The sequence below is a fragment of the Candoia aspera genome, chromosome 6 (assembly GCF_035149785.1).
Source record: "Candoia aspera isolate rCanAsp1 chromosome 6, rCanAsp1.hap2, whole genome shotgun sequence".
Taxonomy (NCBI): domain Eukaryota; kingdom Metazoa; phylum Chordata; class Lepidosauria; order Squamata; family Boidae; genus Candoia; species Candoia aspera.
In genome coordinates this window covers 73,052,291-73,069,006 of record NC_086158.1, presented here as the reverse complement: position 1 = coordinate 73,069,006, position 16,716 = coordinate 73,052,291, and the positions used below count along the sequence as shown (strand labels likewise).

The 16,716-nt window shown below is 38.6% G+C and overlaps 1 protein-coding gene across 1 annotated transcript in view; it reads left to right on the top strand.

The window, feature by feature from the left end:
- MYOF (myoferlin) overlaps positions 1 to 16,716 on the top strand; it is a 107,323-nt gene that overhangs the window by 68,246 nt on the left and 22,361 nt on the right. The window contains exons 28-37 of the mRNA XM_063307394.1: positions 1,869 to 1,974; positions 4,023 to 4,162; positions 4,321 to 4,494; positions 5,753 to 5,861; positions 7,172 to 7,249; positions 11,611 to 11,792; positions 11,875 to 12,033; positions 12,144 to 12,242; positions 14,563 to 14,724; positions 15,707 to 15,872. Coding sequence (XP_063163464.1) covers positions 1,869 to 1,974; positions 4,023 to 4,162; positions 4,321 to 4,494; positions 5,753 to 5,861; positions 7,172 to 7,249; positions 11,611 to 11,792; positions 11,875 to 12,033; positions 12,144 to 12,242; positions 14,563 to 14,724; positions 15,707 to 15,872 — 1,375 coding nt within the window. The remainder of the gene's footprint in view (positions 1 to 1,868; positions 1,975 to 4,022; positions 4,163 to 4,320; positions 4,495 to 5,752; positions 5,862 to 7,171; positions 7,250 to 11,610; positions 11,793 to 11,874; positions 12,034 to 12,143; positions 12,243 to 14,562; positions 14,725 to 15,706; positions 15,873 to 16,716) is intronic.

The window sequence follows — 16,716 nt, the reverse complement described above, 5'->3', positions numbered from 1 at the left end:
GCTTCTTCAGTTTGTTAGGATTCTGTCTTATGTAGCAGTAATAAACACTAGAGACCTATTCCTCGTCTCAGCATGATTCCTGACTGTTAGGACATTATTTCTGTGTAAAACAGAATTTAAATTGCAATGTGCATGCAAACTAAAATACACATCACTAAGTCCTGAAATGAATTGTGCATCCAGTGACCATGTATGCATCTTTAAACAAGTTGCACATAACTCTATTGCTGGCTTACAATTCTCGTTTGGGAATCCTAGTTTGCTGCTTCCAGTTGTACAACAGGAGGAGTGAAATAGAAGAGAACAAGTGTGCAAGCCCCCCTTTTTTCACAGTAAACCAGAATAAGCCTAAGAATCTAAGCGTATTGGTCTACGAAGACCAGTAGGAAAATAAAATTAAAATGTAATCTAAATACCTACCTGGTTTCATATTTGTAAAACAGGCCTGTGCAACCTTGTAGTGGGTGAAATACAAACACGTATGCATGGATATTTGTATCCTTGTACTACAAACACAAGCATTGGCAGACCACAAATCTTGGCCACTGAGGCCTGTTTTCTTGGCAGGCTATTGTTGTGCAGACCTGAAATAAAATTTAAAACTTTTCTATGCTGTGCTTCATTATATGAAATTCCAGACCAGCATCTTATATTATAATTGTGGCAGAATGCTGGAAAGCATTTGGCCCAGGAGATCAGAAAAATCACACACCAGGCATTTCTATAAAAATAAATGTATTTACAGAAAGCACAAAAACGTATTTTACAAGCTGTGAGTTCACACGCGCGCTCAGAGAGCACCGGGAAGAGACTGTGTAGAAAGAAGGAAACTGAAACTAAAACAAATCCAGGCAAGGTTCCTCCCCCAGGCAATACAGCTTTTAACACCCAAATTGAGGACAATTAAATTCAACCTCTTCACCATGGTGACATTAATTTCTGTAGCAGAAAACAATATACCAAACAATAATGCATTAATTAAAAGCCAAACGCAGCCAAATATTTAGCCTTGAACTTTTACTTTTAAATAAATATGTCATGAAGAGAAGTATTTTGATTAATGTTATCAAGACAAATGAAATAAGCCAGTTTGATCTGAACTGTAGTTTTGAAAGCAGTGCAGCAAACCTGTGAATATGTTTTGTTCTATCATGAATGTTCCTAATTTCAAAAGGGTAACCTTGCTAGTCTGATGCATCAGACTCAGGCAATAGTATTAGAGCACTTCGAAGTTTAAATATTTAGGTAAAGGTAAAGGTTTCCCTTGACGTAAAGTCCAGTCGTGTCCGACTCTAGGGGGCGGTGCTCATCTCCGTTTCAAAGCCTTGGAGCCGGCGTTGTCCATAGGACACTTCTGGGTCATGTGGCCAGCATGACTCACGGAACGCCGTTACCTTCCCGCCGAAGCGGTACCAATTAATCTACTCACATTTGCATGTTTTCGAACTGCTTGGTGTGCAGGAGCTGGGACGAGCAACGGGAGCTCACCCCACCGCGCGGTTTCAAACCGCCGACCTTCCGATCGACAGCTCAGCGGTTTAACCCGCAGCGCCACCGCGTACTGTGACATAAATTTGCAGAGTGGAGCCCCATTCACATCTGATAATAAAATTAGTGGTCTTTCAGGGGATCTACTTTGTAATGAGTTATTATTACATGTAGGGGCTTCCCCAAAGAGGGGATCAAAAAAGTCAAGATGGTGGCCACGCTCATGTGATTGAAATCCTGCCCCCTTTTTTATGTGCATCATGCGCTGCAGACACTATCTTGATTTTTTTTAGCCCCCTGAACTTCCCTGATGTGTGCATATATAGTTCTGCTGCATGTGGACAGAAGATTCTGAGAGTGCTTCTTTTTATGTTTCAAAGAATGGAGAAAAAGGCCCACCACCAGGTGAAATAACCTGTCCTCTTGGTTGGATGTGGGATGATGATGCTTGGATATATGACATCAACAGAGCAGTGGATGAAAAAGGTATTAGAATTAACAGCCTGCTTTATATTTCAAATGTTAATGTAAAAAGTCCTATGGAAGTTGGCTGATATGAGATGAGAAAAATTTGGAAAAAATTAGGCAAGCTTGTTTGGAACCAAACATGAGCTAGATCCCTGTTGGATCACCCCAAAGTTGCATGAATTTTAACGATCAACTCAGAAGTATTTTGTATAGTGTCCTTTGTAAGTAATATGCATTTGTTTTTGTTTCTTATTCTTTCCAACCCAACAGGATGTTGGAAGGAAGTTATATGGAGGGGCTCAGGACTCTGTCCATCTGACGGTTATCAAGATAATTCTCTGAAAACAGAACAGGACAAGACAAATTTGATGTGGGCAGGGAAAATGACAAAAGAAAGCTTGGGTTCAAAAATGGGCAGATCAGGCCTGGAGTTATGGAGGAACCCCCCCCCCCCAATGCATCTCTACTGGAGATTCAATTGGTCAGTGCCTCAGAATGTTGACAGCTGTTCCATTCTAAGCCCCCTTCCTGCTACTTCGGGTCACATGACCCAGAGTGGAGCGTACGCAGCCCATTCTGGGCTTCCCAGTGCATACATACATACAAACACTACATGAGGGGCAAGCAGAAAAACATGCAGACAAAGATGGAATACATTACTTCATTCCACAGAAAATACAGATGCATACTATGTCCACTATGGTAAAGTTGTTGGAAAGATTTCCAGAAGCCATGCTTTGCCTGTTTTCCATACTTAGTGTGTTGTGTTTTGTGTGTGTGTTTGTGTGTGTGTCTATTTATGAGATGGATGTTACTTGTATTGACTGTTGCTGTCCTTGGCTGCCACTCTATTATTATTGTGATTGATTTGTTTTTTTATTGAACTGTGTTTATGTTGGCCCCCATCTTGCAACATAAATTTATTTATGAGTGTGTGTGTGTATGCGTGTGTAAAAATAATGTGGAACAGAATGAACAAGTAGTGGATAGAAGGAAGAACAATGGGGATTGTTGATATATAATCAAAGTATTTAAAATATTAATGAGGAAAATGTTTTCAGACATGGACTAACAGCAGGCAGATGTTTTGCAGCCCCAGACTTCTCTTTTTCAAACAGAAGCTAGGAGTATTTGAGTTGGGGGGGAATTTCTGAAGTAGTGACAGCATGGAGTGGATATGTTAGCTATTAAAAAAAAATAGTGCAGACATTTTATGTAAGTACAAACATTTAGGCTTTTTCTTCTATGCTCATTTGATTTTGTTTACTGAAGTATAACACTGTCTCTCAGAAAAATAGTTAACACTAATAGTTTGGGTCCAGTTTTCATTCCAATTTAAGTATTTTAGAAAACAGACAATATATCAAGGCTTCAGGTATTACCTATAAAGCCCTGCATGCCACAGGGCCAGGCTATTTGCAGGACCACCTGTCTCCCATCGTCTCTGCTCACCTCACCAGAACCAGCAGAGTTGGCCTGCTCCAGGTCCTGTCTGTTAGTTCCGCCAACTTGTAGGACCTTGGAATCTTGCCTTCTCTGTCACAGCGCCTGGCCTGTGGAACAGCCTTCTCCCAGAGATCTGGAGGGCCCCATCCCTATTGGCATTTCTTAAGGCATTAAAGGCCTTTGGGTTGGGAGACTGAGCAAGCCCCATTGCTTGGTTGTTTAATTACTGTTTTAGAGATGAAGTAAAATGTTCTTTTTTCAACCCCAGGCACATGATATACGTTGGGGGTTTTGTATTTTGTTTTATAAATTGTATTATTCCTTTTGCTTTCATCTCTGTAGCTGCCCAGAGTCACCTTAGGTAGCTATATCATTGTGTAAATAAATAAATATGTGAATAAATTCATCTGAGTTACCTAGGAAATGTGCAAGACACAGGGATAAGCAATCCATTGAGAGAAATTATAATACCAAAGAATTAAATTGATGAGGGCTGTATCATAATAAAACATTTAAACTTTAGGCTGTGAATCACAGTTTCAGTAGCTACCATATTGACTATGGAAGGAGAGTCCAGTTTTAATGACCAATAAATATATATTTCATCTGTGTTGTTTGAGGTTGGGAATATGGAATTACCATTCCTCCTGACAGTAAACCAAGATCCTGGGGTGCAGCAGAAAAAATGTATCACACCCATCGAAGGCGAAGGTTGGTTCGGAAACGCAGAAAAGATCCAAACCAAACAACTACATCAAAGGTAAGACAAAGAAATTGCAGCCAACAATTAGTGTTTGTTGAAAAGAATGGAGGGGGCAACATGTAGAAAATAGTCAGAAAATAAGATGTGATTATTTACAGAGCTGTTAACTCTATGTTTTGTCAAATTGGAACTGCATTTTTGTGATTGTCTTTTAGGAAACCACATCCTATGAGGATCAAGAAGGGTGGGAATTTTCATCTTTGATTGGGTGGAAGTTTCACTGGAAGCAGCGTAGCTCTGATACTTTCCGCCGCAGACGCTGGAGGAGAAAAATGGCTACCTCCAATACACATGGAGCAGCCGCCATCTTTAAGCTTGAAGGAGCTCTTGTACGTAAGAATCGTTTGCCTTGTCTGTTACCATTTAATGATCACCTCAAGGATAACCTACAATAAAAAGGGTACTTAAATGAAACTAGGCAAGTGGGTAAAAAGTGGCACAATTCATTCTTTACCTCAGCACCATATGTGAAGAGCTGCAGCAGAACACTAAAAGTCTGTAGAGAAAAAGTAATCCTTGGTAGGGATTGTTCCAAGTGTCATACAAGGACAGGCTATAAAGTGCTGGATTGTACTTATTGTGTTTGTGTCATGGCAGTTGAAACAAGCAATGTTTTCATACAGCACTGAGCATTACTGCTTATGAACTAAGACAGAATTTGTAAAAACTAGAATTTTGTCTTTGTGTGTTTCTGTAGCATAATACACATAATTGCAATTATGCTCCCGAAGTTGTATGCTTTGAATCTTCTTCCTTCTATGATCTGAGAGTCAAAATACTGTACATGTGAAACTAAATGTATAGTTTAACACTGCATTTCCTTCTCACCACCTATCATCCACGCTACTGTAAATATCACTGGTGGGAGTGGGGCCTCCTAAAGATCAGAACAATAATATATAGGAAAGGGACTCTCATTTCTTTTTTCCCTTGTCACAGTCCTAACAATCTTCCCTCTGCAGATGCTCTTTAACATAGCAAGAAAGTATTCTTAATAGGATGATTAAGATGCTGGAAGACCCTCTATAGCTATTACATTGTGGCTTTGGTGGTTTAATATTCTGCAACAGATATGTACAGTAGGAGAGGGATGCAGAAATTTTTAAAATTCCTTTTTTCATTTGGGGGGGTAGGAAGTGCTGCAACAAGATTGTGAGTATTGTTTTGAAACAGTGGTCGATGCTTTTCTGTTCTGAGAAGTGAATTTTTCTCTCCATTTCATTGGAATAAGAAGATATAATTAATTTCAGATCCCAATGTAAATATCTATCTATCTGTCTATATATAGACAGTATTATATATTGACTTAGTTGAGAAAAAAGTCTTATTTCAAGGAATATCTGGTCCATCAAGTCAAGTCTCCATTGACATCGTTAATTTTAGGAATCCCTGTAGCTAAGAATTGATGCCTGCATTTGCCTCCTCTCCCTCTCCCTCTCCCTCTCCCTCTCCTTCTCCTTCTCCTTCTCCTTCTCCTTCTCCTTCTCCTATTGTGTTTTTACTTGGTAAGCCTGATAACAAAGACCGTATTGAACTATGCATTTAAGCTAAGCGCTTTATAAACACTGAATAATTATATACTTGTAGGGAGCAGATATTACCATCGAAGATGGAGACCAAACTTCTGAGAAGTCCACAGATTCAGCCACAAATATGTTTGGTGCAAACACTCCAACTGTTTCTTGCAACTTTGACAGTAAGTCAATTAAAATTGGTTATTCAAAGTGATGGTCTTTGAATTGCCAAAGGATTCGTTGGTTTTCTCACAACTTCTTTTGTTGTTGTTATATTTTTATCATACCTATCTAACTATCTCAAGGCGGCAAACATACCTAATACTCCTTTTAGAGTCAACAGGGCCTCTTCCTGCCAGGAAAGAAGACTCTCTGACCCACAGGCCTGATGTAAGGTCTCCCAAAGTTCAAATATGGCCTTGAACTCCAGGCCAAATTGCCCTTGATGGGCAGTGCACAAAAAGGAATGGAATGAAGTGAGAACAGGAAGAGGTCCAAACAGGAAGAGGTCCAAATCATTAACCCTGATCCATTAATGTCATTCAGTCCTCAGAGGCTACTCTGTTCCTTGGGTTAGTAGAAATGTATTGCTCCACTTTAGCTTGTGGCAAGTTTTAGTTAATAATCAACTTGTCCATAGAATAAAACTGTATTTCACATCACTGTTTCAAAATATACACTGATAGAAATAATCAAGAAATGTTAATTTCCATTTATTTGATCAGTTAAGGAATCTAATCCAAAATGTAGGTATATCCCACATGACCAGCCTTGCGCTTATTAATATTTTACTACACTTCCATCTTGGATCCTATTCATAGAAGTTGTCCTAGTTGGCTATTTCTTTCAACACCCTGGTAACTTACAATCCAAGGACATCATGTGGGACTTTGGAGGCAGACAATGCCTATATGAGAAATAGCAAACGTATTAGCTGTTCTCACATGTTTTCCAGAATGCCAGATGATGATATAGCATATTGTTAGACCAGATTGGTACATTTATTTGTGGCAATAACAAATGAAGAGAATGATTGAAATTTCCAGCAATCTTCAGCCTAACTGAACAGTGAAAATAGCAGCCTTTAACTTGTATTACTATACAATTAATGAAGACCAATAGTATGCTAAACAATGAATAGAAATTGGAAATTATTGACAACTATAGCATACAAAATATGGATGGGGGAATGATATGGAAACTCATACCAACATAGACAGAATAAAGAGGTTAGTGAGAAGGACCAAAAGTAAGTTTATAGAAACTGTGAGTTCTAGTCTTGCCTTAGGCACAAAGCCAGCTGGGTGACCTTGGGCCAGCCCTCTTTCTCAGCCCTAGGAAGGAGACAACGGCAAACCACTTCCGAAATCTTGCCAAGAACACTGCAGGACTTGTCCAGGTAGTTGCCAGGAGTCAACACTGACTCAAAGGCCCATACACTCACAAAAAGTTGTTTCATTTACACTGACTTGTGTTTTTCTTGTTGTTTTAGGAGTTTTTAGTTACCACCTTCGATGTTACATCTATCAGGCAAGAAATCTTATGGCTTTGGATAAAGACAGTTTTTCAGGTACGCAGAACAGAAGTGATGAGTTATTAAATTCAAAGGACTTGTATCTTTTTCTGGTATCTTTCTATAGCAAATAACCTGATCAGTAATGGTAATAGTTTGAGCATCTCTTCTTCAGAATATTATGACTAGTCAAAGATTTGGCTAATTGTTTAATAGTGATGTATATTCATTGAAGTATTTATAACCCACTGGATATCAGAAGAACTTTGGTCAATCAGTTCAAACAATAAAATAAAGAAGGGAATAAAAAATTAAATAAAAAGAAAAAAAGCAACCCATGCAAGGTCTTTCTTTACTTTATGGAAATGGAAGCAACATTTGTGTACATCTGTAGTACTTCAATCAAGAAGAACAGCTCCCAGGGGAAAGATGTAAAGGAAACATTAATGGATATTAATAATCAGATTAATATTCAGTGTATTCCTTCAAATATTGTGGTCCAATTCTTTAGGGACACTATTACTAATAGAGTGCCACCATGCTTGAGTTTTGGTGTTCTTCTGTTTTAATTCCTCGCTAACACTACCCTTTAGCCTAATGTTTCTCAACCTTGGCAACTTTAAGATGTGTGACTTCAACTCCCAGAATTCCCCAGCCAGCTAAGGTTGGGAAACACTGCTCTAGCCTCTTATTCTCAATACTTAGTCTCCAATCCTTCGTTTCATAGGGCTGTGCCTCCTTTTGCTTCTCTTTTCTGGGGATCTTCTGATATCTTGTCCTGTTCAAGGACCAGAATTGCTCAGGCAATGACAGGCAAAAGATTTAGCTAATAGTAGTCAGAACCTCTTCTGATTACCCAGTTTTCTGCAGCCTCCCAGCTGCTGAGTTGTCTCTGCCAGGAGCATCCTTTGGAATAAATGTAGGACAAGAAAACAAAATATCAGCAGAATCACAAGGGGAATTAAGCTGTAATCAGGAATATTAAGCTGCATCTTATGCAAGATCTTTTTCTTTTCCTTGGAAGATTTTAAATTGAAAGATGCATTTTGTGGTAGTTTTGAACCTGTTTGGTTTTGGTTCAGCCTAGAAAATGGCGCAACATATGTAATGTAGAATGTATTACTTTCTGTTTAGGCTTAAATCCTATGTAGATTGTGATAATCACAGCTTTAAGATTTTTCATTAGTTTTTAAAAGCTATAATCACTCAGTCCTTTTTCAAATGTCCAGTCAGTTTTCATTCTAAAATTATACTCTATTTCCTACCCACAGAGATAAATTTCATGGTTGTGCTGACACCGATGGTTTTTAAGATCTCTTAGCTGTATTTATATGTAATTTTCTGTATTGTTTTAATTGTTTGATTGCTTTTATTATTGTTAGCTGCCCAAAGTCACTCGTCTGAGATGGGCGGCTATATAAATTGAATGAATGAATGAATCAATCAATCAGTCAATCAATCAATCAATCATAGGACCATAAACATTTTCCAAGGGGAAATTATGCTATTTTAAAGAAAGACTTGTCTAGATAAACTTGGGCCCACTGAGGCCTTTATTGAGTCTTTCTAATGATCCAGAAAAAGTTAAATAACAGTATGTATAGCACTGCCCATTAGATCTCTTGCATTAGGGAAAGATGATTTCTCAGTGCCCTTTGAATGATACTGGATCATCACAATTTATACAGGAAATGATACCCCCCTCCCCCTCAGAAGCCTTCTTCAGAGGCCCCTCATGATTTTAGAGGGGTTTTTTTTAATAGTAGGCCTAAAACTCTGTAATCATCTGCCTCTACTTCAGAAGAAAGGGAAGGCTATAAATAACTAAATTTTGGATTCCTGCTAGATCAGTGCAGGACGTTATGTGGAGATGTTTCAGCTGCAAAGGGAAGAGCTGATCATGAACTATTGGATGTCATTCTCATGCAAATATATGAAAGAATGGTTGTATGCACAACAGTAATCTGAAAAGCAAATGTTGTGATAATAAAAAATGTGTTCAAGTCCCCTTGTATTTATTCTTAAAGTAAGATGCCTACGATGCCCTACAGGCTGCCTTGTTCGGCAGAAAGCAAGCTCAGGTCATTCATGCATTTCATGTTTGCAACCAGCATTATTTCTGTAGCTGATGATTTTGTGGTGTTTGCTAAAAATGCCTCTATGCCCTAAAAGGATTAAGAACGGTAACCTTGATGATTTTGCAAAGATTTGTGAAGGAGAAATAAGCAGATTTTCCACCAGACTGCTAATCCAATGATAGTAAACATATATGATTTAGTAGCCTGAGAACCAATCTGGACCTTAAATTAAATTCATTCTCCTCTTGTTGTGGTGCTGAAGCTTGAGCACCTCAGTGATGCCATGAGCTAAACCATGAAGGGCCACCCAAGACGGGAAGGTCATGACAGAGAGGTCAGACTAAATGCGATCCCTGAGGAAGGTAATGGCAACCCACCCCAGTAGTCTTGCCGTGAAAACTAAATGGATCAGTACAACCAGAGTCATGTCGGTATACCATCGGAAGATGAGACCCCCCCAGGTCAGAAGATGGTCAAAATGCTACTGGGGAGGAACAGAGGATGAGTTCAACTAGCCCCAGACATGATGACGCAGCTAGCTCAAAGCCGAAAGGACGGCTAGCAGCCGAAGGTGCTGGTGGTGAACGGCGAATCCGATGTTCTAAGGATCAACATACCATTGGAACCTGGAATGTAAGATCCATGAGCCAGGGCAAATTGGATGTGGTTATTGGGGAGATGTCAAGATTAAAGATAGACATTACATAATGAGAAGACAGGACACCCTGGAGAAGATGATGATGCTAGGGAGAGTGGAAGGCAAAAGGAAGAGGGGCCGACCAAGGGCAAGGTGGATGGATGATATTCTAGAGGTGGCGGACTCGTCCCTGGGGGAGCTGGGGGTGTTGACGACCGACAGGAAGCTCTGGTGTGGGCTGGTCCATGAAGTCACGAAGAGTCGGAAGCGACTAAACGAATAAACAACAACAAAACCCAAATTGGCAAGAAATAATACAGTTGTGAGGCCAAATGAGTGGGTAGAAAGTTGTCTAACCCCTCCTACAGTCATTATTTCTTTCCTTCAAACAACTTCTATACTATCTCTTTTCTTACTGTAGTCCCCACGTTATATATGCTTTGAATTCATTGTTTCAGGGGAAGCAACTTCCTTCAAGTGACAGCCAGTTTTTAAAAACTTATTTTGGCCTCCAAGAACTAGAGGTCATGATTTCACCAGAGTCCTAAGTCACTGAATTTGTCCCTTAGATGAAAAATCCCAGGAATTGGGATATTCTGGGGTCCACTGCATACTATTACCTTTCACTGCAGTGCATATGAAGTGGTTAAGAAGCCAGAAAGCTTTTAAGGATGGGAACCTTCTCTCTTTTCCACTCAGATCTGGAAACTCTGCATTGAAGGAGTAACCATGGGGTGCCCTTTACATGTCAGGGGCAAAGGCAGTGGTAGGTGGGACAATGATGCAAAGTGAGTAGGTCTACATCTCCAGGACCATTTTCTTGTTGGGAACTTAGGGCTGGAGGTTCTTTGTCTTATTATAAGAAGCTTAGTTTAGAGATTACACACACTTTCTTTTCTGTTTCCTGCCTGACATTGTGGGGAAGTGCACCACTGAGGTTTGGAGACAGAGCGGTCAAACATATAAAAGCATCCAATTGAATTTGTGACTGAACTTCTATTCAGTCATTTCAGACATAAAGCTCATCTTCATGTCCTTTCCATCATACAGTATTTCATGAAATAATGCTAAACAGAAAAACAAAGCAAAGCAAGCAATAACATGTCAAAATGACAAATGACACATGACAACCACAGTTGGGAAATCACAATAAAACACTTTTAAGTAGTGTACTAGTCATTAGTATTTTGAAAAGAATCACTACAGCTTTATTCCCCAATTGCTGTAACCAATGTAGAAGGCTCCTTAACCTTGTTGTTGTGTTTTCTGATCAAAAGTCTGATTTGTGCTTTGGCTACAATTTTAAACTCAAAAGTAAAGTATTTTTAAAGATTTAGTGCAGGGAACGGACCCTGTATTCCAGTAACATGATGGTACATTTCCTGCCATTTTGAGGTTTGAAATGGCACAAAACTGTGGTGTAACTCTTCAAATAGCTCAAACACAATTTCATCTACTCAAAAATTAAAAAGAGCAAACAGAAACTGCTTGCTTTGCCTACTTGTGTTATAAGGGCCTCCCTGTCATTGTCTGTCTAACTCCAAAATGTTACCCACTGTGGCTTACTATGAAGCAGTGCCAAGGTTAGGGCTGCTTGTGATATGGAAGATTGTTAATTAAAGCAAAAAGAGAGAGAATATAAATATGGAAAAATGCAACTATAAATATGTGTATGTCGGTATTTTCTTTCTGTACTCTTTCAGATCCATATGCTCATGTTTCATTCCTCCATCGAAGCAAAACAACTGAGATTATCCATTCAACGCTGAACCCAACCTGGGATCAAACTATCATATTTGATGAAATTGAAATCTATGGTGAACCCCAAATGGTAGCACAAAACCCTCCTCAGGTGGTGGCTGAACTTTTTGACAATGACCAAGTGGTAGGTACCAGCTTTTTATGTCTCAGATTAGTTTAATGATGCCAGATATACTGTATGATAATTTTATTATTTTGGATTTCAGGGCAAAGATGAGTTTCTTGGAAGAACTTCTTGCTCTCCAATGGTAAAATTGAACCCAGATATTGATATCAATCCAAAACTTCTTTGGTATCCAGTTATGAATAGGGGCAAGGCTTCTGGAGATGTTCTTTTAGCTGCTGAGCTTATACTGAGTGAAAAGGTAATGTAAAACAAACTTACTTATTTTGGACTTAAGGTTCTTTGATGAGATGATATCCACGTATGGACTTACTATAAATTATAGAAACATGTATCCATATCTTTAAACAGGGTGGCACCAATCTCCCAATTCTTCCTTCTCAACGAGCACCAAATCTTTATATGGTACCACAAGGAATTAGACCTGTTGTTCAACTTACTGCAATTGAGGTATTATGATTGTTGCTTATTTGTTATCCAAGGTCACATGTTAATAAGGCATTCAGGCATACTTGCTTACACATGGCCAAGTGCTAGCATAAAATCTTAATATACTTGTAATGTAGAATAAACAGCTGCCATGAAGAATTTAGGCGACTACCCCCCAAAAAATCTGGATGATGTTTTAATTTCTTTCTGCAATGTTCTGCTCCAGTGTTAAATACATGATAATGTAATTATTAAAAGCTTTAGTGATGAATTGAAAAATCCTTAATTCAAATCAATCATGAACGTGGCCTCAAATTAATCATTGTGTCTCAGTCCTGCATCTGAGGGCTATTGTGAGCATCCAAGATACTATATAGGTGAATTAATCTGAGCACTTTCAAAATATGTTATGTAAATGCTAAATATTATGAAATGCACTTGGATTTATAAATAATGTAGCATTACATTAGTGGCTCCTCCAATTTCCAGACCCCATTCCTACTCTAGCTAATCATTATTCCTGAACTCAGCTTCTGTCAGAAGTGATTTCTATAGTATCTAGCATGCTACCATATTCCTGTTAAACAATGTAATAGTGGATTGCATACTATTAAATATCCATTATTTGAGAATGCCAGGGCAATAGGTTATCCTGGGAATTAAAACAACATCCTGGAAGAAGGCAATGGGAAGACACTTACATGCTCATGCCAAATGCTCATGCAGGGGTCAAGCTTGATTTGAAGAATACTTGATCTTTACTTTTTTTTTTTTGATGTCTAGACTCATCACATAGGGATCATCAGGAATTATATTGATCCACATTTTGAAATCAGCCAACCTGATGATCCTCCTCCTCCTCCTCCTCCTCCTCCCCCCTCCTGGAGTTTCCTTCACCATCAGCCTCAGAAACTTGATTGATGACTAGTTGATTTTTCACCCACTTATTCATTTGATAGCTAGGGTGGCTGATTTTCATTTTATGAATATTCATAGGAACCAGGCGTTTTTCTGACAGAGGAGGTTGCAGTGTTATTGGTTCTTGCCTTGGTTATCCCATGCCTAGATTACTGTAATTGTTTCTTGGCAGGTCTTCCTGATTCTTCTCTCCATCCCCTGATCTTAATTCAGAACAGTGCTATTTGGGCAGTACTGGGCTTTTCCTGTTGTTCTTACATCTTAGTGTAGCACAGGGCTCTTCAGTGGCTCCCTGTTTGAGCCAGAGCCAACTTAAAACTCCCTCCAGCAACAAACTCCCCAGTATCTGTCTGCCCTTGTATGTATGTATGTATGTGCCTTCAAGTCAGTGTTGACTCCTGGCGACTGCCTGGACAAGTCCCTGCAGTTTTCTTGGCAAGATTTCGGAAGTGGTTGGCCATTGCCTCCTTCCTAGGGCTGAGAGAGAGGGATTGGCCCAAGGTCACCCAGCTGGTTTTGTGCATAAGGCAGGACTAGAACTCCTAGTATCCCGGCTTCTAGTCCAGTGCCTTGACCACTACTAGCTTTCTGCCCTTATTTCTCTCTAAATTCTGTTAATTCTTTACAACCCTCAAGGCCTTCTTTTGGATCTTTGCTCCAGGGTCATGATCTACAGATTCAGGGCCTTTATGGACGTAGCTCCTCTACTCTGGAATTGGCTCCTTTCCTCACTTTGTCTCTGGAAATCTGATGGTGTTTAAAAGGAGTTTAGAGAGATTTTTTTTTAATTTTATAAGTGGGTTAACGTAGGGATTGGTTGCTCTACCCTACTAATATTTAGCTCTCAGTTCTAGATTAATACCTTTAGATTAATAAATTATTATGGATGTAAATACACTTGGTCCTCTCCAAGGGCATTGTTTAAATGTACTGTTGTTGTGTTGGTTATTTTAGTGTTAATATTTGTTTACTGTGTTCTGAGCTAATTGTATTGATTTACAATTATTGTGTTTTTGTTCTGTTTGGTATCACACCTTGGTAAACATCTGTAATATGTATTGTTGTTGTTATTCAAATTTTTGTACTATAATGCAGAAAAATAGAGGCTTAAGTTCTCCTGAACCAAATGCAGATTAATATGAGAATAGAATGGAACAGATTTCCGAATTAACAGATTTATGTACAAACTTCTATGATACAGATGGAAAGTAGACTGATCATCACATGGTGTTATGCAATATAAATGTAAAGTAAATGGAATATTTTGGTCAATAAGGAAAAAAAATGTGGCACAATGCCTGATTAAAATGTGTTGTCCCCCCTCCCCCCTTCATGAGTATATTTTAAAATTAATTTTGCAGCAGATTATGTGTTTCTTCATAATGTGATGTTTTGTGGTCTGTTGCTTCATTTGTTTTAACAGATCCTTGCCTGGGGATTACGGAACATGAAAAACTACCAAATGGCTCCTGTGACTTCTCCCAGTCTCATTATAGAATGTGGAGGTGAAATGATACAATCTGTAGTAATCAAAAACTTGAAGAGGACACCCAATTTTCCTGGATCTGTTCTCTTCATGAAAGTGGTATGGTACCACAAAGACCTTATAGCAAAGATGTATTGCACATTTTGAATATATATTGATCATAGGGGAAAAAATAGAACAGATATGTATGTTAATATATATATTTACCCTGAAATTGCCCAGAGCAGAAATTTAAGCATCCTGAATTATTCCTATCTTTAACTTTGTGTACAGTTTCAGTTGCAATATGGTTATACATCTGCATCCTCATTCAGAAGCAGATGGGAAAACATATGAGATGGAGTGTTGAATTCATATACTGTAGCCCAGATATCATTATTATAAACATATGGAGATGCACAGCACCAAGTGGATATATTGCAGAACATCAAGCAATATCCAATAGATCTCCCTTCCCTGCTAAAGTGCTTGATTTGTTTACATGCACCACTGTCCCAAAAGCATTATCTTCTACATCCCTTCCCTGAACATATGACAATTTTTTGTGAATTGAAGCAAAAAACGCAACATATTCTCCCATCTGCATATAAAATTGCATTATTTTGTTGGCTTCTTTGGCACTTAATATTTTTGTATTCTGAATATTATGCAGCAAAATGGATCAAAGCAATTTGGTTTTGGTTTAGCCATCTCTTCTAAGAACCAAACTAGCAGAGACATAAGGAATCTGTGATTGGATTCCCCAGGCTGTTCATTTTGATTTAGAATGTGGATCTTGATTTTCACCAGAGAAGAAAGTTTGGGAAGGGGAGCTAAATCTTTAATCTCCATGTTATTCTCCCAATCTATATAAATGTCTTCCTCAGGGATCCTTGGGGCATTAAAAAAAAGTCAAGGCAGCTGCAACTATATCATCAAAGCCCCACCCCTTTTTATATGTGTTGACATATATTAAAAAAAGATGTAGCTTCAATTACCTTAACTTTTTCTCCTCCCTGCCATAGATACCCCTGTGTTACATGTATTTCCGTAATTGGTTTTAAATGTAAGCGATAGTATATATTTTGTTTGTTTTTACTAGCTGTTGCCTAAGGAGGAATTGTACACTCCATCACTAGCTCTTAAAGTGATAGATCACAGGCAGTTTGGCCGTAAACCTATTGTGGGACAATGTACCATTGATTTCCTGGAGAATTTTCGCTGTGATCCTTATGCTACTAAAGAAGACATTGCACCGCAGATGAAAGGTAGAGTTCCCATAAAAATAAAGACATCAACTGTTCTCCCAGTCATGCTACTTCTAAGATAGTCTACTGACAGCATCTCTACACAACCTCCCTTGAAATAAATGAGCACAACTAAACTTTGGTGATACTTCAATACTTTTATGAAGCAACATTACTAATTATGTATTCTTGATATGTTTAAGTTATCCATGCTTGGCAAGCTGGGGGAAAATCAGTATTATTCATTGAGAAAGAATGTTCAAAATGAAGCCAGAGCATCAATTAACATTCATGGTTTTGAATGTATAATAAGAATGAATGAGGTTGCTTTTATTGCTGCTATTATAATTTGGTCCCACTTTTTAAATTCTAGCATATAAAGTTCTGCATTTAACTTCATTAAAGGAGAGTCTCAAACAGAATGTTGCAGTGGGGACTCAAACAGAGACCATCCATTCCACTCCCTTGCCCCCACGAATGTTCTGATTGTTCCTGAACAACTGAATGTGCCCCCTTTTACCTGTAGGATTTTGGGGTTCCACCAAGCTTGGTGATATTTTCATCTTGTGGGAATGGAGTGTTTTGGCTACACAAGCAACTGCACTTAGAGCTTGAATACAGAAAATGTTCTCTGCTCTAAAATAAACACTGATTTATATATTTATATCTTGTCTTTTAGCCAGTCAGTCCCTGAGAAATTCGACTTGGTAGTTAACTCCACAAAATACAATTCATTTAGAACAGTGTTTTTCAAACTTGGCAACCTTAAGATGTGTGAACTTCAACTCCCAGAATTCACCACCCAGCATGCTGGCTAGGGAATTCTGGGAATTGAAGTCCACTCATCTTAAAGTTGCGAAGTTTG